This window comes from Anticarsia gemmatalis, chromosome 17, assembly GCF_050436995.1.
Source record: "Anticarsia gemmatalis isolate Benzon Research Colony breed Stoneville strain chromosome 17, ilAntGemm2 primary, whole genome shotgun sequence".
Lineage (NCBI taxonomy): Eukaryota > Metazoa > Arthropoda > Insecta > Lepidoptera > Erebidae > Anticarsia > Anticarsia gemmatalis.
This window is the reverse complement of record NC_134761.1, coordinates 4634574-4658657: the sequence shown is the minus strand read 5'-3', so window position 1 is coordinate 4658657 and position 24084 is coordinate 4634574. Positions and strand designations below refer to the sequence as shown.

Below are 24084 nucleotides of genomic sequence, written 5' to 3'. Positions count from 1 at the left end.
AAAGTAGTTTGACGCCGAATCAAGTTAACATGACACCATACGAATATATTATCTTTGGAAATTTATTTGAAGCGGTTACTAAAATATGTTACTTTAATTGTTTACATTCGTGCCAGAATTGAGTTGATAGAGCACAAAGATTTAAGTAAATTATTACTGTCTTTATTCATGATAATATTGAAACATATTATAATTTATGTGTCACTAGTTTGGCACAGACAAATGTAACGAAAGTTTTAGGCAAACTTGATCTGAGTATGTGAACCAATTCAACAATGAATAAAGTCCGTTCGATGATGGAGAAGATTTGTCAATGGCAGAGTTAACACAGTATGCGGCCATCAATCTCAGGAGAAGACTTCAAATTTGATGTAGGCGTGAAATTGAGGACTACTCGTGTGGGCGGTATTCTCACTGAGTCTGCGACATTCAACAACTTTATAGGAAATCAATTGGATTCTATTGTTGACATAAAACTTGATGCTCTTCGGAATTGTGACAAAAACTGAAGATTATAAACTTGTAACGTTTTTATCGCGTTTTTCAGCGACGTGGGTGGTAATAATAGTTTCGGGTCGCTGGACACATACTATTCCTGTTTCCAAATGACAGCAATATGTTTTTATTGAGTTATTAATTATTTTCGCGGCGGTACCGTTACGGTTACGCGGTTACAACCTTTCCGAATATCGACTGTGATATTTTCTTACGGTCAGCGCGTTCGTTCCGGCGGCAATTAGTCGTCGCGTATCTAATGCCACACTAGTATCGTTAATTTGTTTAATAAACATGAATTAATCGTCATCGTGCGACGTCCCGCCACGTGACCGCGAATGGTAAATAATATTGTTGCAGTGTCAAGAATCAAGTGGGTTGTAAGCAATACGCGTTGGCCGCTCTACGGAATCATGGATTATATCAATTGAACCGGGATCGTGTGAGCCGATACGAAGCGATACCGACCGTAACAGCTGCTCCTCCTTCCACTCTTGAGGGTAATCAAGATCGGATTGCGATCAGCACACGTTACACGGCTTGCTGCAATATTTAGATTCTCTACGGCGCTAATCAAACAACTGCGTCGATACTTTTGGAATTCTAGAAATGTTTAATGCTTCATGTATGTGTTTTTATGACGACCTTTTATTGTTACCTAGTCGTTATCCATTCGCATTTTCCGAGAAGCTTTAAAAAGATTTTGGTTTAATCCGCTTCTATAGGTTGCGTACACATTAACGTTTCGAGCGGATTAGATTCAAAACTTAAAAAAAATGTAGAACATTTAAAATGTTCAACTATTCGAAATGATATGCCACTACTAGGGCACGGTAAACAGATATAAAAGTCAAGTTTTCTTTGATTTATGACGCACATTTTGAGATTTCCTCTCGATTATGTTTAAAAATAAGATCGTACCTATTCGGAGTATTCCAGCGATCTGGTTCGATGGTACAACTATGAAGCAATCCCGCCTGGCACTATGAATGAACCGACAATGTGTTAACCCACTTCGACATTTATTTCTGTTAGTTATACTACTTAAAAATATTTTGATGATTTTAGTCTTTTATGAGGACGTGTAGCTTACAATTTTGGTGATATGATTACATTTGGTTATAAGCATGCGATAACGTCATTCTAATTGAGCCTAAAAGCATTAATTAATTAATTTGTTTATTCGCTTTATTTGCCTTATTTTGAACTTGAGGTAATACAGATTTACTTCCTCCTGAAAACAGCACTGTTTTAAAGAGGTCGCTCTACCCTCAAGATACAAATTAGACCTTGCGTGATTAATTCATTAATAATTAATGTTATTTATAATTAATTTCACATCTCCTGTTGTTTTACACTTAAACATTTATGGCTTGAACTTTGAACAATTTTACCTAATTGTTCCCTTGAATTTACAATTTCATATTTTATTACTCAATTTGACTGTTAGTCTCATAATTAGATCCCAGTTGACGAGACAAAACAAACCCAAACATATAGACATGTACAACATTTACAAGCTTTGACACTGAAATTTAAATTATCTACGAACGTGACAAAATCCCCTTCGCGACATTTTTCTTGAAACAATTTATACACGTTGAGAACAAATCCGTCGATATTAATTCACTGCACACGCGAATCACGAATATTAGTAAGATAGTATTTAATGTGTATGTGGAGAGCTTCGATCGCGTATGTATAGAGCTTTAGTCGTGGGGGGTTGAGCGCGGCATGTCATCGCGCACGGCTGGGCGGCGTAGGACTGCACGGAGCCGCGGCGCGACTCGCCACACCGTCGGAAGCGAGCCATGCGCGCCTCGCGCCTCCACGCGCCTCCTCGCGCTCCTGCCGCCGACACATCGGACACATGCCCACCATTCATGGTCAATGCTAACTGCCTCGAACACTCCTACCTTGCTCCTACTGCCCAAATTCTACTTCTTGCCACTGAATTTCAATACAATGCTAAATTGCCACCAATTACACGCACCGCCTGAGTGCGTATAATTAAAGCGAGAACTATTGCTGATTGGAAAATTACACTTGTTACGAAATAAAATGGGGTTCAGAATTTACAAGAATGACAAGATTCCAGGCTAGATGGCGATCTCAATTAGACGATAATAGACATACAACATCGTGGAGACAAGGTTAATTTTCTCAGATGCCTAGTCGAGCAATGTAGATACGTAACAGTGATTGGCTGGGCGTGATCTAATTCTACTGCTGCTCCCTGGAGCTTTGCATGGATTGTATTTATTAGTGAATAGAAGTTCCTATCAGTACTTTTTTCCGTTTGTCCGCCTAAGACCGTAGAGTGAGCGAATGGGAGAGCAATATCGTTGAATGTTTAACAGCTCGGACGAAGAGCGGCGTCAACTTTGCAAATTTAATGTCGGTGCGCCTTAATTGTTTCAGGAAATGGGTTTCATATCCGCGAGCAGTGCCACCGCCGGCTGAATCTTCGCTTTACACTTGTTTGTCCGCACTGTTGTTCCGGTGTATGTGTGACGCGAAAAAAATGAAATTGAGATCTGCGACCGAGTTCCGGAGCGTTACGATGTTTCGCGGGTCATTTCTGTGATTCACTCACCAGCAAAGAGTACTAACTGCGAACGGAACTTTCAACGATAACCTTTCACTGAAAATTCTAATATTTTTGTAACCTTATGTAATCGCATCGTTCATTTTTTTATTTTATCGTTGGGGTATTTGGCAAGTAACCCCGGTAAACTGTTAGATAAAACAAGTGAGTAACAATGTGAAGGTACTTCTCATCGGGTAAATAAAAGTACTTACCTGTTCCGTGCTAAAATATTAACATTAAAATATGAGGAACGCAAATATATTTTTATTTTACTTTTATCCAAGATATATTATTTCAAAGCATTTGCTTGCAAAATCTAGAATTCTCAATCTCAGAAGCCAAAGCTGGCGTTTTAAGTATGAAAAATGGTAGAGCATTTTATGGTGATAGAACAAATACTTAAGGCGGCGTGAGCTTGATTGAGTGGAGCTGGCCAACGACAAAATATAAAAAATAGATCAAGACGAATAGTGGTTATTATAGGGACGTGACTGAACAGTTAATATGGCGAGGTAATAGAGTCGAGCGAACGGATCGGTAGTAATAGCTGGGGACGATCAGGATCTCACTCGTTTCTATCCATCCAGAATCTGTTCGTACAGGATTTAAATTGACCTTCGTTCTATGCAGGCATTGAATTATACATTTAAAGTAGTTTTTACCAATACAATCATGTTTATTAGTTTAGATATCAAAAATTAAGCTACTCAGCGTGACCACGGCCAGTGCTACCAGCGCCGAAACGTCAAGCATTTCATGGTTAAATGCATGCTCACGTTATTTCCCGTATCTATTTTACAAATAAATGCAACGCAAAAGTTTGAAAGCTATAAATACCGAATAATTTGTGTCATAGTATGTTGCGTAGTGCTCTATTTCTTCTAAAAGTATGATATCAAATCTGGCATTCCCACAAGCATCTCCAAACTGTCACTGACCCTGACACGAATGGCATTACTCAGTGAGTAAGCACTTTTGTGTTCCGTTTCGAGATCCGATGCAGTTTTTGTTGTAGTTTCGTTAGCGATGTCGTTTGGTATTTGAGAAATAACAGTCGAATGAAGTAAGACATCGTTATATAAGATATTGTCTTGAAATACTGACAATTGTAATAGAGGCTTTACTTTTTTGTTTTATTTTAAATCATGGCCTATAGAGAAGTAATGTAACTTTTTTATTCATCGATTCAGGCGTGTAAGTAGTTTCAATTTCATTTTTCAATTCGATTGGATTGCTATTTGTGAAGAAAAAAGTAATTCGAATTTCAAATATGCATGTATGGTGTTCCAGTCGATATTTCAGTAGCTCGACCCAAAGTAGGTGAGCAGCCAAGTTACTTTAACCTTTACATAGTTGCGTAGAGGTCAAAGACGTTGGCACTCAATTTGAAATGTTTGCTCTTCGAGAAAAGGGACTATAGAAGTTGCTAACTTCTTGCTCGTCCTTCTACGAACTCATGACGTATTCATTGAAGTGTCAATATGTGGTGAATCTTTTAGTTAACTTATTGATTACTTCGCTTCAAAATCTACAGCAATAAAATTCATCATGCTCTTGCCTAAATTTTCAATACAAAGTTTAGTGTTACTGGCCGTTGCTACTGTAAAGTTGTTTACTTTTTTTAGATGACGCCTGCGATAAAGTTACTCGAAATTCGAACGTGAAAGTTCGTTAACCTCTCGGCATTTAGTAAGTCTTTATAGAAATAGAATTAAAGCTCATACCTAATAGAGACTTTGTGTAGTTGATTTGGATATAGGTTGACATTTGAGGTTGTCAGATATGTCAGGTAGCCAATAACTGCCGTAGGTTGTATGCACGTAGTGAAAGCTGTTACGGCACTATCCCTAAGGACGCTTTATACTTAACGTGTCTATTGCCTTCTCTACTTTCAATAGTTGGGATTTTCCAGCTATTACGAGTAGTAGACACGTCCCAAACGTTTTCATTCGTACTTTTTTCTTAATTCGTGCTTTGGTGACTGTCGTCGAAAATTTTAACTACTTATGTAAAAATGTTGAGCTGCAAGGAGCTAAAAATATACATTGTTCCGAATAGGAATCGAGCCCACCAACCAACTGGACATATAGTAATGAAACTATTAGGCTGTATACGGGTGGCAATGCGATTGGCTTGCAATATCGTGTCTAGGTTCATCCAAATAAAAAATGATAACTGAAAAAAGAGCTATACTGCGCGGTGTGTCAGCCCTGGGAGCCTGGCCTACTAGTACTTAGCATAGCCATACAAGCAAGAATGGTTCCAGGGTGAACTTTTGTGTTTGACATTACTATAATGATAACACCGTTTTTTTAATTTCTATGTAAATGATCTTCGCCGTTGATCCTGTGGTCCTGGATCCGCCCTTGCTTGTAAGAGTCAACTTAAGCTACAAAAGTATATAAAAAGTGTCCTTACAGTAGTTACCTAACAGCAAGGTCTCGTCGTCGAGGGCGGTGACGAGCGAGTCGGTGCAGCAGGTGTTTGTGTTGTCCATGGAAATGCGCACGGAGGCGCAGTCCGCGGGCGAGTGCGGCAGCTGCTCGGCCGACTGCGCCGCCACGCGCCCGTTCGCGAGCCGCAGCGACGCCGTCCGCCCACCCGTCCCTGTCGCCGCGCCGCCTCCACCATCTTCGCATCTGGAGAAGAAAACAACAATTAATATAGGATCTCTTTCAACACATAAAGGAATGGCAGCTTCAAAATTGTTAGCAGATCCAGAAGCAGGGATCTAAGGGCGAAGCCACAATACGGCGTTGCGTTGACGCATTGCTAAAATGACGTGTCACAGGAATACAAATTTCATAGACAAGAGTTTGTAAACCAAAAGCGTTATATTATAAATAATTACAACCAAATAGCGATTCAAATATTTCAAATATTATTGAAAGCTAGCTTCTTAAAGGCTTCGACTATTCAAAATAATACAGAAATCGGACTATTTTTGGAATTGAACTAGCGACATTGCGACGTAGTTTAATGTTAGAACTTAACTGCATCGGAATTGAACTGCTAATTGTCGAACATTACAAGGTGTCTGTTAAGTCATGTTTAAATTACGATCAGACACCACAACAAAGTTAATAATGCGTTGTTTTGTTCACAGATTAGTTTATAATTAATGGATATAAGAAATAGGTATTCGTTTTTAGGTCACTAATGTTGAAGTCTATTTGCGTCATAATTATGACGACAGCTATTAAAACCCATTACAAAAGTATTTCCTTTTATATAATGAGTCATAATTTTGTTCGGATATAACAAAAGAGTCGATGTGGTCGGGGAAAGCCCGAATGGTCTTAGCGAATGCGTAGATGCATTCTTTAATGATAAGGATATACAATACGGAACTGGAGAGCAGTAACACGTTGGGAGCCATGACATGACAATTTTACATCTCATTCCTTTATTTATATCTTAGTAGTAATAATTCATCTGGTAAAGATGAAATTCTTAATTTTATGGTACCTAGTCATCGTTTTATCTTTATGTCCGTCACTTTTACGGTCAAATAGAATAGTTTAATATATACCTCCCTCGTTCAAGAAAAGACCCTTGACCAGCATTGGGACAGTCATGGGTAAAAAACTAATTCGGGTATTCGATCCTATCCCAAGGAAAAAAAGGACTAAAAATAATGGTGGAGCCGCTTTAAGTCATAAGAACGAATGTAACTTTGTCTGCTCCGGTTATTGCTTTCACGGCTAAACAATTGAACTGATTATAGGTACTATTTGGCAAAATGATAGCCCCAGGAAATTATATTGACAACTTTTTTTAAAACACTTCCTCGGGCTAGTGTTTTATAAGTGGATTAGTAATGAGTGAGAAAGTCAAGTTTTAAGTATGTATTGTCTTGTTTGTTTTGTTATATAAACAAGTTAATCATATTAGTAACAAGTGTTACAACATGGCATGTTTGTTTTTAATTAACGCGACAACACGAATACTTATTTTAGGGTGCCTAGTTTTGAAATAATGGTATGTAAGCAAAAGACTGACGTAAAACGTAAATAGGTCTTAGTTAATAATCGTACTTGCAAATAAGTAAATGATATAGAAGGAAAACTAAATAAGACTCTATATATTTTTTTATAACATGATAACAATAATTGCTTCAATTAAAATAAAGGGACATTTTTTCATAGATTTTACAAATTAATTGTCAGCGAAAATATATTTTGTGATCGAATCTCAAGCACTAGATTAAATAATCGGCATTGGAGGAAATAAAACGATCTTACATAACGAGCAAAGAATACTAGGTCATGTATGAAATACCTGTGATAATATATTTTTATTGGAATTTTATATATAACTCAATTGCTATCGGATCTGAATAGCATATTTGATTTCAGTCGTAAATATCTGTTCTCAAAATATACTGGGTATAAAATGTTTGCATGTTTTAATGGTTTCAGAAGTAAAGCCGTGGGATTATATTGGTCCATTTGACACTTCCTTTGTTCGTTTGACATAGGGCATGATATATGATCACTGGCAGTTATCGTTTGCCGCTAAATATGGAATCCAACCTTTCCGGGCGCGGATCATTGAGCTGTACAGGTATTGTTTTATTTTAAAACAGAAAAATATATGTATATAGCCAGCAGCATGAAATGCTATTTACTATGTTTATTTAAAAATGTATTATTGAATCGGTAAACTTAGAAAGATAAAGGAAGCGCTGTATTACATTTATAAGTTACAAATAAAAGCTTCGTAAATAATACCCAGGAAGTGGTTTCTTCTTACATGGCTATTATGACATGTTTTATTACAAAAAAATAAACATTTCATCCCAATAACGAACATCAGTGGAGTTGTACAACAAGATACTTATTAGAAGCACACGTGGAACGTAAAAAGTCCATTAGTTGTCACTTCATTGTTACTTGTTTGATATCAACAAAATTGGGTCTTGTAAGAGGATACTTTGTTCCAAGTACGAAACAAAAGAAATAACGGGGAGCTTTGTGAGACGGCCTTTTGCCCTCGTGCTTCCAATGTAGGCCAGATATTTCCACGGTACGGTTTCAGTCAATGATTTTTCAATGGTTTCTGTACGTGATCCTGAATAAAAGGTATCGAATACGCTCCCAATAATGGTATTATGTTAATATTCCAATACTTCGGCATATTGTTTGTGTTAATGTTACAACGGAAACAGAAAATAGTTCGGTAAATTTGATACGATGTTCGTAGCGATTTTTGCGAACATTATTTTGACTCAGATACTATTTAATTGTATTAAATCTTCTACTTTTAAGTGTTATAGATCCAGTTTATTCACAGGTCGATGCATAATTTTAGGCTGTGAATACCCAACGTTATTAGAAATATTTTTAATGGATCCTTCTTAATAGTGTATAACAAAGCGTGTTTTGTTTTTAGGTGAGGTGACTAAAACAGTGGATTAATCTTACTTTTAAGAATTACCACGAAAGTAATTGCATCAGTGCCATAACATAACAAAACTTAAAATAGTAATTGGGGCAAGGTTGAACGTCATAATAAACAGAGGTTAATTCTAATTTTCATGACGTGGCACACGTCAAGTTTTTCCGCGTAAACCATAGGTAGGATTTTATGAAAGGAAAACGAAGGATTTGTGTGAAGTCAACGTCACAGGTAAGTTTTGTATTTACCTCATCGATTTTATTGATAAGCGGTGTATAACTGTATATTATTATAAATATGCATTAGTTTTATTTTCCTTTTAGTTTCCTTCCGTTTACCTCAACTGACCGGATCTTTTAAGTTAAGTGTTTAAGGTTTAATCTTTTAAATAAAGGTGTTAATATTGTAATCGGGGAAAAATGCAAAAGTGAAATTTACTTAATATCCGTTTTATACCGAAATTAAACAATCTGAAGTTTTATTTGCTTATGTATTTGCAGTTTCAGCTGTATTTGTCGAAATGAGTTTTGAAATGGGTAGTGCAATTTGACGATACGTTCAAATATTCACGTAATAAAATCGTAAAATAACACAAATTTAAAGCTGCAACCCGAAAATAATACTTTACCCTATAATATTGCAATATACGAATTGAGTAATAAACATATTTAGCTCTGAAATGTACTTACACATTTAGAAAAAGGATAATCTAAGTACTTAGTAGCACACACCTTTTGTTTGAGAACTTTACTGTAATAAGGTAATTATAATTCTTAATCAGAGACAATACTATCTAGGCTTTACTTAGGATAAAGATTTAACAGTAAAGTTTCCAGCCAAAAATAATATGGAACTACTGTTGTGATAAAGTTTTGTCAGAAGAAGTAGTAGAGTGTCGTTACGAGGTCATTGCCCAGCAATATCATGAGTATCTATTAATCGTTATATCTTTGTTCTATATAGAAATAAAATTAAGTATGTACTTTATGCATGGATTTAAAGGAAACAGAGAGGCTTGTAAAGAATTAGTGATCGCAATAAGTAGAATACCTAAAAATAAGTATGAATGTTTTGTAAAACGATCTAAACAAACCGAAAAGTCTATTATCTTTCGATATCTACATAACACTTTCTTCAGTATTCGAAATAGCCTCTAAAACATTTAGCAAACATTCGAGAACGTACAAAATATTTCGGCCGTCTTATTTTTGTTTCATTGTTTGTTGACTACTGTAAGAATATTGACCATAGCTAAATACAGTCGCGAATAGACAACGCCTCGTCGTTGTTCGTTCAGAATCAGGTGGGACACAAAGGCTTTCGTCATGAAACTAATTATGTGTACAAAACGCAACAGAATACGTGTTACTATAGGCAGGTTTGTTATAAAGATTACTTATTTTATAACTTGAGTTACTACTGGATAAATAAATTGATCCTAGTAGAAATAATTCCTAATTGTTCTAGCTACTCAAAGTCTTGTCGTGATCAAACAATTGCTATCCTATATTCTTACAATAACTGGGTGACCATTATACGTACTTTCCAAAGCACGGAGGCGGTCAACTCTACCAGGAAGTGTCCGCCAAGTCTGCGTCACAGGTTTTTAAACTGATCATTTGTAGACTGGTGACATTTTGCCTTTCCTAACTTTATAAAACGTTATGAAACTTGAAATGAGGAAAATTAAGGAATAGTTGCGTAACCCCAGTAATATGCTTACGATTATTAACGCAAGCGGTTAAAACCTCAACGCAGCCTGCCTTATTCCCCTGAGTGTGATCCATAAATGGTTATTTACGTCCATGACTCAATTTAGGGGAAGTACTTAAAATATTATTTTAGTTTCATCACGTACTTCAATATGTTACTGTAAGTGCGTAGGTAAATACTGACTGGAAAGGACGATTAAATTTTATGATGTTTTATGATCTTAGTCTAATGTTATATAAAGATATACTATAAAATTTCCAAGTAAATGCAACAGAATATACCCATATATAATAATGCTGCATTAAACGCTTGTGCAACACATTTCTGTTATAAGGCTTCAAACTATAAAAAAAAGAAAAGAAAGAATATATAACCAAGCATTTTAGTGAAACATTCGAAAAAACTGTAGTAAAAGTTAGTTTTTTTGCACATTGAATAAAATTAATAAATTTCTGGCGAGCACATAAAAAATAGTCACTGGAAACGAGATTATAACAATCGTATTGGTACAGATAAAAATTGCCAACGAGCACATCGATTACGATCCCAGTAGACGCCATAATAAATTACCTTTTTTTCTGCGTTACGACGAAAAACCGAACTGCGATTGTGATGTAACGAAGGCTTCACGCAAAGTATCGTAACCAATGTGAAAGAAGAAAACAATTTCGAAGAATTACTCCCCTACTAAGCAGAACTGAATGTAAGATATCTATTCCTAGAATTCCTAAGCGAGTACAGGCGGATTTTTCCGGAAATCGTTGAACCCACACAATACTGGAACACCACTGGGAACAATTTCTTTTCAAAATTCCTTGAACAAATAATTTTATTACCTCGAACTCATACGGCACATTATTCATACTAGAGACCTAGCTTACTCGGCTAAAAACCCCCGAGGAACTTCGCTGAACTTAACCTACCTTATAATTGCTAGTCAAAGTTTGCACTTGTTATATTTTGTTTCATTGCCATTGGAAACTTTGCTAATAGCGTTACATAATGTAACCTTTGGAAGCGCCATCTAGCGGCTCTTTAACGCGATCTAGATAGCTGAAGTCGTGCATGCGATGCACTCTTTTATTGCATTTATCTTGTAATAGAGCATGGAGGTATGAGTTATGCATGAGGTTAATAGCTGAACTGAGTTTTAAAAACAAGGTTGTTGATAGCCATCAAAATTCTATGGGCAAATCTTCCGTGTAGAACACTTCTTCTTCAAGTTGCGGTTCTTTTGTATGTACTTATCTCAGAAAATCGGATAAAGCCTCGAAATGTACGACCGTGACATATATCAATATTTCTATTGGAAGGTCGGAATATAATTTCAACGGTTGGATTACTGTATGTTTCCGCTCTAGTCTCGTGGGATAACTACTGAGTGTCGGTGTGCATGACGTATGGCCGCCGCTCGCCCCCTAACGAGGGAGGCTTGATACCAGGAATTCCTCTCGATGTACCAGTGTAAGCTGGCCTCCCACTCCCCGCGGCCATGACGACCCACAACCGATTGCAGATGAAACTTAATGAAGCGTCGCAGCTCAATTTTCGATGGGCGTCGCACAAATGGACGTTTACACAAATTGTATAATATGTTTGTTAACTGAAACTGCGGTTGTGTTCATATACGTACGTCTTTTATTGTTATTTTTGTTGTACTCGGTTGATTGAAAAAAATGCATGGTGGGTTTTTTGTCGACCAATTTCAATCTTGTTTTGGGTAAGAGTTTACGGTCAAAGAAAAGTAGAATAGATGTCAATGGAGAAGGCTAGACATTTAGCAGTACATTTATTGTTTGTAATAATACAGTTATGAGCTTACAACAATCAGTATATTTTAGAGCAATTGTACACTTAACAGAATACAAAGTTTCATTTCATTCATATTAGCAATCTCCTCTGTTTCCCGTCGCTGCATCGTGTTATTGAGTTGGCTGTTTGATTTACGAGAGACGGAAGACAAAACGAAACTCTCGGAAAGATAGCTTTGTGGTTTTCTCAGTAAGCACATTACAGCGAGTGCTCAAACCCTCGCTACTGTCGTTTAGTAGCAAAAACCGTTGGGTGTCACACGATATTGAAGTGTTCAAAGAAATCTGAAGCAGTGTTCTTGACACACTCAAGTTTGGCGCTCGTCACTAACCGACAAGTACACAAAGGTCCTCAAACATTTTTGAGACCATCTTTATTTGTGTTTCAGGCTAGTATTACGTTTCATAAAAAGAGGTAAATTCAACATTTTAGGTCAGAGGACGTAACCGTTCTTTGTAACTTTTTCCGGTGAAGTTCGGGAAGTGTTTGCCCAGTTTCAATAATAAAACAGAGTTGGACGCTATTGACCTAACTTTAACACTAGATTGGAACTTATGTAGTAGTGGTAGGTTAAGGGATCAATGTTTGCTGACGTCATAGTAACTGTATCGCGTATTATTGAGGCATCAAGGTGTTGTTTGAAACGCAAAGCTCAGTTCGCACGGCAGGTAGCTACTGTACAAGGTCGTCAAACCGATGTATCAATCTAAGAATTAACTGTTCCAAGGATAGATATAATTCCCTCGCCGCTATATTTACCCGTTATATAAACATTTATTTTCTTCAGATGTTGTTTTGAACAGCTTTATGAAGTTTGTGTTATTTTATATGGATGTTTATTTAAATTTTTCATCGATGTGCTAGTATTTCTAAATTAAGTATTTTATGGGTCAGATGAGTGATGACAGATATCATACGAAACAATTATTTTGGTGATCTATACCTATAATCTCCATAAATATTTAAATAGTTTCTAAAATCCCTAATTAACTTTTATGGATAAATTCAGTCTGTACCCGCTTTCTTCATACTTATCAAGATCTTATAAGATTTTCCTATGTAGTTTTGTCTGTACGTTACCGCAGCAGATTCAATAACCATCTAGTACTGGACAAGGGTTTTCCTCCGGGGAAACGACAATACAAACAATGGTCACAACAGACTGAAAAATTACACACGTGTTCGTACGTGAAATGGCGGCTTTTTCTGCATAAATAAAAATTACTTTTTTACGGAAGGAAAAGTGGGTGCTTCTGCTGATGTTTTGGAAATTTCTATAGTAACATATTTGTATATAGTAATTGTATAATGTTAGTGCATTTAATTTATCGTGTGACATTCATAATTTAAACAAATTTAACCTATTACTGTCTCACTGCTGGACAAGGGTAATGAGGGAGAGGTTAGACCTTTAGTCCACCACGCTGGCCTATCGCGGGTTGAAGACTTTGCATACCTTCAAGAACGTGTAACCTGTGACTTAGAGAAAAAAAATGTGCTTCGGATATTTGCATGCATTATTTATAAATAAAAATTCTTAATCTCACTCCACTTTGCTCTCAGACCATAATAAATACGTCACAGTCTACAATTCTACATCCTGGTTTAACAGTCTACTTAAACTTTAATCTTCATTGTTCCTAATGATACAAATGTCATATTATCACCCTATCGTCCAGTGATACAAGCTGTTTGCAATAATTACACTATCAGCCAATAATTAAACCCCGACCTATTGATATGGGTTTTATGATGCACATTTTCTCTAATAGATGTAATAGAGATAAAATATGTTTATTTGTGCTACTAGTATGTTCTAGTATTTTTTACTCGAAGCTAGATTTAACTTACGCAGAACGATGGACTAATATTCACTGGCGGGTATCGCTGGAAATGGTGGACATTTATTTTAGTAATAAAATAAATATAAATGCTGGAAATTGTACGAAATTTTATGTTTTTAAATGGTTTTTTATAAACGGTTTAATGGTAACTGGCTGGTTTAACAATGCGTTAGTTTGTTATCTTTTGTTACTGACTTTATCAGTTGCCAATTTTTCTTCATAAAATAAGGGGTCATATTTTGTAATTAAACCAAAATTTAATGATTTTTTTGAGATTTTTTAAAAATGTTTAATAAGATAGCTAGTGTATATTGTTCTTATAAATTGTGTAACATTGATCACTCTTACGTGCATCTTATTACTCATTACAATGTAATAAACTCCGACTGATAGAATATTTCAAGCTCAACCTTGTTACAAAGTAATGCTCTATATTAAGACTTCAATGTACAAACAAATCTATAAAAGCTACACATTTCCTTATCTTTCTCTTAGTGTATCGTAATTGACGGATACATTATATGCCTACTTAAGTATATAAAATTAATGTGTGTAATGTTTGTGTTATGTGCTGACGTCGGTAGTACTACGCACGTGATCGTAAACGCGGAGTCTCTGGTTATATCCAACTGATTTTGGTTGAAAATAATATTAGACTTATTATAATCATACATATAAAATATTAGTCGTTTATACCGCAGCAGAGAAAAAAAACGCTATTTGATACAATCTTACAATCTGCTCATAAACTTTAAAATAATCAATATTTTATTAAACTTTTTCGCGGAGACCATAATAATATAACCTACCTACTGAATTGCTATAAAACTGCTGATTCGCGCGGCTACGTTTGCAGAGGTATACATAACATATTTCAGTTCATTAGAGTGTGATTCCTGTGAGTAAAAGTTAGTCTTACCTAGTTCAAGTATTTCCATGATTAAATTCATCACAATCGGTTCAACAATTCAGCCGTGAGCGTAACAGACTGTTGTCTACGGTAGTATGAGTAAAGTACGCTAGTTTAGATTATACCCAAACAATAAAAAGCTCTCAAGTTTATATAACTGTTAATACTTTTCCTTAACAGTCTTTGAGTTATAATATATCTTTATCAAATAAATCACTATACATACAGCTATATACGAGAGTTGTTAGCGTCGGTAAGTCAGTCCGTACTCTGTCTCAATTAGTGGTGGCAGTAACTTCGTGTCACGGACCACGCTCAGGGAAAATGTCCCACGGTTGTTGCAAACACATTGTGGATTCACTTACCTACAAACTAACAAAGATGGGGTTCCATGTGACGTATGACTTCATTCACCACTGTTCTATTGTATTGCATTTACTTAGGCTCGTTAGGAAGGAGAATGTGAGAGGGAATTACCGACCGCTTTTGTAATTCTGAGTTGGTATAGAAGAAATAGTCAATGCATAAAACTATAACGATGACGAAGTGTAGAGGATTCATAAAAAAAAATACTCAAAATATATTATATTCGAAATTAGTTTAACAGGATAGTAAAGTCGTATCTTCATAAGCGGGCTTTTTGATACAAGAGTAAAGCTTGGTAATGCAAATTACAAGTAAACATACACGTAACTCAAATATAGAATGTAGAATGGGTTGATTCGAATACTGATCCGATATTTCTATCGTCAGAGATAACCTAATTTCGAAAAATTATATATTTATTTGTTTCATTCTCTATACTATGTCAAAGGTTTAGGTTTTTCCTTGAATAAAGTCATTTAACTACAAAAAATTGGCCCTTACAGAATAAAAAATCATATTTATACGCGCAATCAAAATACACCAGGAAAATACTAAGAAATGTATTTTTAAAGTTGCAACAAAGTGAAGGGGTTTTCCTTATCCTCTCAGAGGAATAGTTACATCGGATTCACTCTGCGGTCATCGCGGATTTGTGGTTACAGATCTATGAATAGGCATTCTCCTAGCCATTCTCTCAACCCTTGTGGTGAACTACAAAAAGCGAATTCAAGAACAAAGTTCCGAGTTCCCAGTTTCGGTGACGATGCTTAAACCAACTTTCTAGTTAGTAACCAAACTAATTTCTTTAAAGGTCACCGGTATCGTAAAGTGTTACGTCTCTGAAGCATCTATTCTGCAAAAGTATAGCTAAGCATAAAACTGCTGTAACTTTATTTGGGACTTAAAAGTAATGTGTGCAAACCTTATGAATATTTAATATTTCTTGAGGCAGGTAAAGTCTCTACCCCGCATTTGGGTAGCGTGGTGCACTCTGGGCGTAATCCCTATTTCTGGACGAGATCTTTGTCCAGTCGTGGAGCAGAAAGGAGCTAAATAAAATTTTACTATAGCATTTCATACTCTATGTTACCTTCTAAGTTATTTGAGAAGAGATTAAAACTGCATAGTCATACACATTACCTTACGAGTCTACTTACAGTTAGTTTGTATAACAAATGTATTTTCGAATACTTTCATAAATTCCTTAGCATTTACACAAAGTGTAAACGATGCATTCAATTGTAAAATTCTTGAACGTATCGATAAACTATTTTATAAGCGAGCTTACCCCCAGACCCACCATACTTTAAGTGTGTATGTAAAGTCTTTACCTTGCACATCTTTAGGTAAGAGACTCACTTTAAAATTTGTAAATAATGCGTATGCATTCTAGTATTCTCTGTTATTCATTTCCGCAATAGAAAAGGTTTCTTTATCTCAGTGCAGGATAAATCTCTAAGCTCTATCTTAGCGCAGGATAAATCTCATTTAGCTATAGAAATGGCCAGAAAACGGCGGCTGTTTTAGTCGAAATATAGAACAATTATACCTAATGTTTTGCATAATTAAAAGCCTTGTTTAGCCCTAAATCACGCTGTCTTTTGTGGGATCCTGGCTTCTTTGTAATAATAGGTCTTGCGGCTAGGCCCAGGTAATTAATTTTTAGGTGATATTAATTTTCTATTTGTTGCGGGTGAATGTTTGATAAATTATTCGGTTCTTGTAGTACCAAAAGAAAGAGTTTGGAAATCGAATGAATGTGTCAGAGTGACATTTGCAGATTTTTTTAACTTTACAGACTTTGGGTCTATTCAAATGAAACAAAACCATCTAAAGATTTTTTATGTATTGTTTGTTTGAAAAATACTTGAACTCATAACAAGGTTTCTCCGATGAATCGAATTAGTAGATATCAAATTTATTCTTTAAACATAAGGTTTTAAAACGTACCTGAAAATTACACTGTCAATTATTTTGTTGGTTTTCCAATACATCAGTGTTAAGGATACTATAAACCGCTACATTCTGATTTATGTGGAAAACGTATACGTCATAGAGTAACCTATGTGTATGTCATTATTTCTTTAGTAGTAGTATAGTCTTTAGAGGATTTTCCCTGAAATTATAAAAATGTGCAAAAGAAACTGATATAACCACAATGATGGTATTGCCTCAATGTGAGAAATCAAGATGACAGAAAACTTTTCCTGAATTAACACGTAAATCTAACTTACATTCTTTTTACCTGCAGCACATGTTTATACATTCGTATATTTTTCATAAAAAATAGCTTTAACTTGACGTCTTTTTATTAAATTTTACTAGTTTTTAATATTGTTGTTTCAATATAACATTGTCTACAGTTTTGATATATTCTTCAGTAGGAAGTAACACATTCTTCAAAGTCAAAATTAATAATGATATAACAGAAATTCTCTCTAACATCTATCTATTAGCATTGTTTAGAATGTTTAGTAGTGTTGATTGATTGGTCGCCAGAGGGCGCTCTGTCTGCCTTCAGGGGCTACACTACACAAACGTGGTAACCGACATTTGTGCATTTGCATGTTACACGGTTATTAATTACATACATCCACTGTATGTACAATAGAATGTTATGTACATTCATCTCAACATGTACATTTTAGTAGTATGTATACTTGTACTACTATATAGTTTGTAAGTTAAAAATCTAGACTCCTAAATAATACTATAAAATATTTGCAAATTCGATGAAGTTAAAAACGCTTTAAGACTCCCAATAATATTCTAAATTATTTGAAAATCAGTTTGTAAGACTAAAATGTCAAATAGAAAATACGTGTTTTATAATTTTAATAATTGTTTTCTACATTCTTTGGTCTCTGCCTTAGTGCTTATTCCTATGGAAAAAAGGCGTGATATTATGTATTTATGCATGTACGTACATATGTACAATTGTTTGTTAATTGATATTTTCTCAGAAAAATCAATGTTGATTATGAACTCAAGTTAATCAGTTTCGTTTATCGATAAACGAAGTCTTTTCAGCGAAAAGAGTTGAGCAAAATGAAGGTGTATTCATTAAAACTTCTCGGGAAGATAATGACGTCATATCATGTTATGATTTTGCAAAGAAACGCATTCACGATGTTTATAGCAATTGACCTGCAAACCTCCGCATGCCTACGAACTTTGATCCCCTTCATAACATATTAGGTTAGGTTAGGTAAGGTTTTGAAAAACAAGTGGTTCAATCATCTACTCCATGTTAATCTTCATCGAATAAGTTCAGCGGTTTTGTCGTGAAAGCGGAACAGACAGACAAACTGATTTTCACATTATCAACACTAGTTTGAACCTATCTAGAACTAAATATTTGCACATTTTCAGTTACTTTGAAGATCATAATAAGTGCAATTGTTTTCACAAAATGTAGCAACTGTAGAACAGCAAAACATTGTAACATCAATGACGCACCACGTAGGAGTCCAACAATAAACGTTTCAGAACAATTTTAAACAGTTTTAAAAGAACTTCACCAGCTAATACTCAGTTTACACCTTAGGATTATTTGCAATTTATTTATTATAGAAAACACGTAAGAAATCAGACAATATAAACACACAAGACCATTAAAGCGAATTTATTTGTAGGAAAATTGGATTTTTAAGTGTCTGACGCGCTCTGTTCTTTGAATATCATTTGGTGTAAGTACTTCGCTAAGTGAGTCGTATATTTTATGATCTAGTCTCGTAAGCATGTTGGTCAACAAATTACCGTTTAGAGGATTCGTTTTAGTTTTCATGGTGGTTAATAGCTTTCAATATTTTTTAGTACTAACTTTTTTAGCACGACTGATTTGGATTGTAACGCGATTCTTTACCACTATAGACAGTCGGCTAGCTATCGACAAATTTTCTGCGACAAACAGACCAGTGCCTCTAGCGGGTGCCGCAGGGGCTAAATTATCAGTAAGTTTTAAATGTCGAGCTCTTGACAGACGAAACTAAAATGTGACAAAGGATGTACAGTCCAGGAAAACCTTTTATGTTAGTGTAATAACTTTGAAGTACTCGTTGACATTGTTTATCAAAGTAATCGTTTATAATTAAAGCTTCAATTTTCTTTAATATAATATATGTAGTTTCAGAAAGCAGTACTCTAATTTATATTTTGTTAAGTAAATAATTATATTTCAAAGATTTCGTATTACATTTGTTCTTGGTAAGAAAAACAAATATAAGCAGACTTATTTTCCTCTCAACTGGAAATTCGCTGCGCATAACCCGTTAGTCACTAATCAATTAGGCATCATTAACTGAACTAATCCCGTACAGATAAGCGAGTGACAAGATAATAACGTCAGCGGTATAGTTCAATAGAATACTTCCTAATTGACTTCACTGGCGAAGTTAAAAGCTTTTACTCGATCATTATCACTATGTATTATGAAACAATGTCCCTCTTCTCGCGTCTGGCTGTTTGTTCGCTTTGAATTGAAAAACTTCTGAGCTGATTTCTTTTCATTAATTTAGTTTAAATTTAGGTATAAAGAGTTATGCTAGCGAACTTGACGCCAAAGGCATTCTCTGCTAGTGAATCTTTTTTTGCGTTTTTATCGAATTTACAGAGTGAATCAAGAGGAAAGATAATTTATACCGGTGTTGAATAAAATGAGTTAAACATGGTGATGATTGTCGAAGATATTGGAAAAAGTATATATTCAGTTCTAAATCGGGCTTTGTATTCTGATATACCTTCGAGGCCAGATAATGAAACACGCAGGGTATGCTGACTAGCTCCATAGACGATGTGGGTTAAGGTTGTGATAGGCAACGAAGAACACCAACGCTAATTGCTTTCTAGATCAATTTCTACAGTGCAAATATTTCAACTTTTTTAACTTCAATTTGTGTAAGTAGATGACCTTTCTTATGTTAAGGTAATAGGGTTTGAAAGTCGATCTACTAATCGATGTGCTTTTACATGCATAGAGTTCAGTACAACATTATTTAAATTATTCATTTGCTTACAAGCACTATATTTGTGTCTCTAACCCAAGAATATGATTGAAAGCAGATGGCGAGTTAAAAATAAGTCACTCTTCATTAGCGCTGCGTTATTTCTCAATCAGTAGATACGTTTCACATCAAAGTTTATGACAGTTTCTATATTTGCGCGTTAACATAAACATACTTCATCGGGTATATTAGAGCGCATCTGCATACGAATCATTGCAATTGCGCAATAAACAGGAATTACATTGCACTCAAAACATAGTTTTAGTGCAGAACCCGAGCCAACCCATTAACTGTGATTAAAGCTCACACGCGAACTCTAAATTATGAGTGGATTCTCAATTTAAAACTTAATTTTATGAAGTAGTAATGTTGTACATTTATCATATGTGTCGTTTGGTGCAATCCGTTTTGCGGATTTGCGCAAAGCTGTGTTTCATATTGGATTTGTGGTTACGCGGCGAGCGTTTTTTGATGAATACTTCTGCCTACTCAAAAACTCGTTGTTGTTGTTTTGATTTTAAATAACTAACATTATGATATTACGGCCTTTAAAGTTCTATTAAACCTTTATCAGAAATTAATTCAGTCTGAACATATATGTTTCCTGGTTAGTCCCATAACAAGCATTATTACGTAGAAGTTTCATTCAATAGAAATATGATAAATATTCACAATTCTTGTGAAAACACTGAAATACAATGTCGTAAGCAATTTCAGGGACTTTCGAGTAAAATTTTGCATGTCATATAAAAGCTGATTCACACGCTGCAAATATTATGACTCAAAAATACGAGTAAGAACAGCCAGTCCCACTTATTCTGTTTCACGTACAAAATTAGCGGGAAAATTTCACTGAAAATGGATGCATAATGGAACTACGCCATAGAAATCGGCACTTCAAGGGATAGTTTATAGTTCAATAATGATTATCTATACTAGTATTATAAAGCTGAAGAGTTTGTTTGCTTGTTTGTTTGTTTGTTTGTTTGAACGCGCTAATCTCAGGAACTACGGGTCCGATTTGAAAAATTATTTCAGTGTTAGATAGCCCATTTATCGAGAAAGGCTATATATCACCACGCTACGACCAATAGGCGCAGAATACCAGTAAAAAATGTTATAAAAACGGAAAATTTTGACCCATTCTCTTACATGACGCAAGCGAAGTTGCACGGATCAGCTAGTCGAGACTAAAAGTATTTTAAGAGGCCGGATGTTCGTAGTTGGAGCCAAAAGAAGATATGGAAATATACCTGGAAATAGAGCAGAGAAGTGCTGGCTACTACTAGATCTGTTTATAAATAGAGAGAACGTAAGCTCCTCAAACGTAATTGAAAACTGTTGAAGTATTTCTCAGAGATTGATACAATCTCACAATAAAATAATTTATTGAGATGTATCGATGTGAATGAAGCAATCGAAGTTTGTAAGAATCGTACCAAGTGGCGTTGTCTGATATTCCCCTATAGGAAGAGGGCGTGATTTTATATTATGTAAAATAATATATTAATCACTGCTTTATTTAGCTTTATCTATTTTACCAGTGGTTTACAGATTGTAGGTTTCCGCCAGGATGTTATTTATTAAACGTATGATTAGCCGCTTGAAACCTTGACGACTATTATCACAATTGACAGCAATTTTTAACATGTGATTTTTCCTGATGGATTTATCGCGCCAAGGGTTACTAAAACTACAAAATCTTGTATCAACGATGATCGCATTATTATAAGAGCCGCAAAGAATTTTGGTTACTAGTAGTTCTATTAGGCCATTCTTTAAGTTAGTGATTGAACACGCATTAAAGAAAATAAGTTGTATAGTCGAGAATAAATCGTTTTTCTTGAGTATTTTTTAGTAGTGCTGTATTAGTAAAAATGATTGGGTACTAAAACAATTTATTGACAGGCACATTTCTGTACGTGAAAACAATACTTCCAATTAATTATAATAACTTTAACGCACGCTTATTCTATGGCCTCTCATGAAGTGTTGCATCAAAACATTAGGTAACACGATTTCAACAAATAATTTCATAATAATTCGTATAATTCTTAGAAAATTATCGGTAATGCTTACACAGACCAATCTAATGTTACACAAGAATAATTGTATGAAAATACCCGGGTGCATGAGGTAAAAGGTGGCCAAATTACTATCAGGTAAAATTTGTACTGGGTTATTTTGTATCTACTATGAAATACACCTTACTTTAAGTACTAGCATACCGTCGTGCAATTTCCTACTCCTATCTACCGGCTAGCTATCGACAGATTTTGTATGAAACCTACCTAGCGAGTGCCGTAGGAACTAATTTTTAAGTACGTTTTAAATATCAATCTTTAAATACGGGATAGTATTGGCTGTAGAAATCGCGCTACTGTTATGTAAAGAAACTCTTTGACTCATATGTTGACATTATATTTTTATGACTGGACTATTTTAATCTAAAGGTATTTATGGAAGGTCTGGTGACCTTGGTGGTTGGTGGTGGTAACTTCATGATAAATATAGAGACACGAAAGGTTCAAGTTTTCATGTAGTTTTAAATCTCATACGACTTGGATAATTGTAGATTCGACCTGTACGTTTATAGATATCTAACATTATTTAAAGCAGAACATATTAATAAAACATTACAAAATGAGATTCTAAAATTCAGTTCTTTGGTTCTTTGAAATCGCTATCAAGTTAAGACCTGTATTTATTTTGATATTAACCTATCCTGGTAGGTACAACTGTATGTCTCAAGAATGAATCAAACTTTATAATTTGTATCAAGATAATAAAATGCATGCAAGTATCGTTTTCCCTAAGGTGAGTGTATCGGAGCGAGCACTAGATGGTACCTAACCAGTAACCACACAGGTACGCCAGTCAAGTGCACTGTCAGTTTCAAATAGGGTAAATACCACTTTAATACACGAACTAATAAGATCTTGACTATCACAATTAGGTGTTAACACGTTTCCTTTCCGCGACTTTGAATATGAAATACGGAAGAATTTAAACGGATGTCAAGTGTAAAGAAAAGATTTAGTAAATACGCATAGTACCTACTTGCCTACATATTTTTCGTAAGAGCTCTATGTCGAATACCTACAACAAGTTGATTATTAACCCCCGATTTCAGAGTAAATTTAACGGTAGTTTATCTATTCACTAGCGTTTTTTTATATGAGTTTTAACACTATTGAATAGATAAACTACCGCTAAATGTGCCTCAGAAACCGGGGGTTAGTCATTTTTAACGCTGACACGTTAAGACATACATTTCAATGAGGGAGGACCATACCTTTCATATCATGCAACCAAAATACATTACTATTTTATTAAAGTGTAACAAGGAATATATCGATCACGAAAGAAAATGGTAACACTGGAGATTATTGCCAGTAGTTATTTAATGTCGTAATAAGTTTTTTTCTATTACGTAAATAATTAAAGTTATTCACGCGTAAAATGTATTTTTGTACAAGGTTAGGATAATTGACTTTCGCATTTGGTTGAAGTCTATATTTAACAGTGAATATCAAATTTTAAACTTTAGAAAAAATATCGTAAATACTTTTTTCAAATACGTAACGTAATATCAACTTTAAATATGTATATATTTAAGTACTCGTAACACGCAGTTCTATAATATATTTTATGACAAGTCGAATTAAGCAAAATAAGTTTTTAAAGACTACTGGCGTTCTCTGGTCTCTACCTTCCCAAACAGGGAAAAGGCGTGATTTTATGCATGCATGACTATACGTACTAACTGATTATCTTTAACAAATCCTGAATAATTGGTAAAAATTAAAAATATATTATACTTAACTATTGCATAATTCAACCCGACTTGAAAAATCTCTGAATTCGTTCTTCGTAAACTAAAAGGTCGTTCTATACCTCTAGTATAGTGTATTTGCCTATTACTGGCAGACAGTCTAACCCTGGATGCTC

At 35.0% G+C, this 24084-nt stretch overlaps 1 protein-coding gene across 14 annotated transcripts in view; it reads right to left on the bottom strand.

Annotated features, from left to right (window-relative positions):
* Positions 1-24084, bottom strand: part of Ih (hyperpolarization activated cyclic nucleotide gated potassium channel Ih) — a 257619-nt gene that overhangs the window by 81873 nt on the left and 151662 nt on the right. For 9 of the 14 annotated variants that reach the window (XM_076124864.1, XM_076124869.1, XM_076124873.1 and 6 more), the window contains exon 3: positions 5504-5724. In XM_076124864.1, the coding sequence (XP_075980979.1) occupies positions 5504-5724 (221 nt within the window). Of the gene's footprint in view, positions 1-2047; positions 2377-5503; positions 5725-24084 lie in introns of those variants that run through there. The other 5 variants (XM_076124870.1, XM_076124872.1, XM_076124876.1 and 2 more) reach the window with 3 other exon arrangements.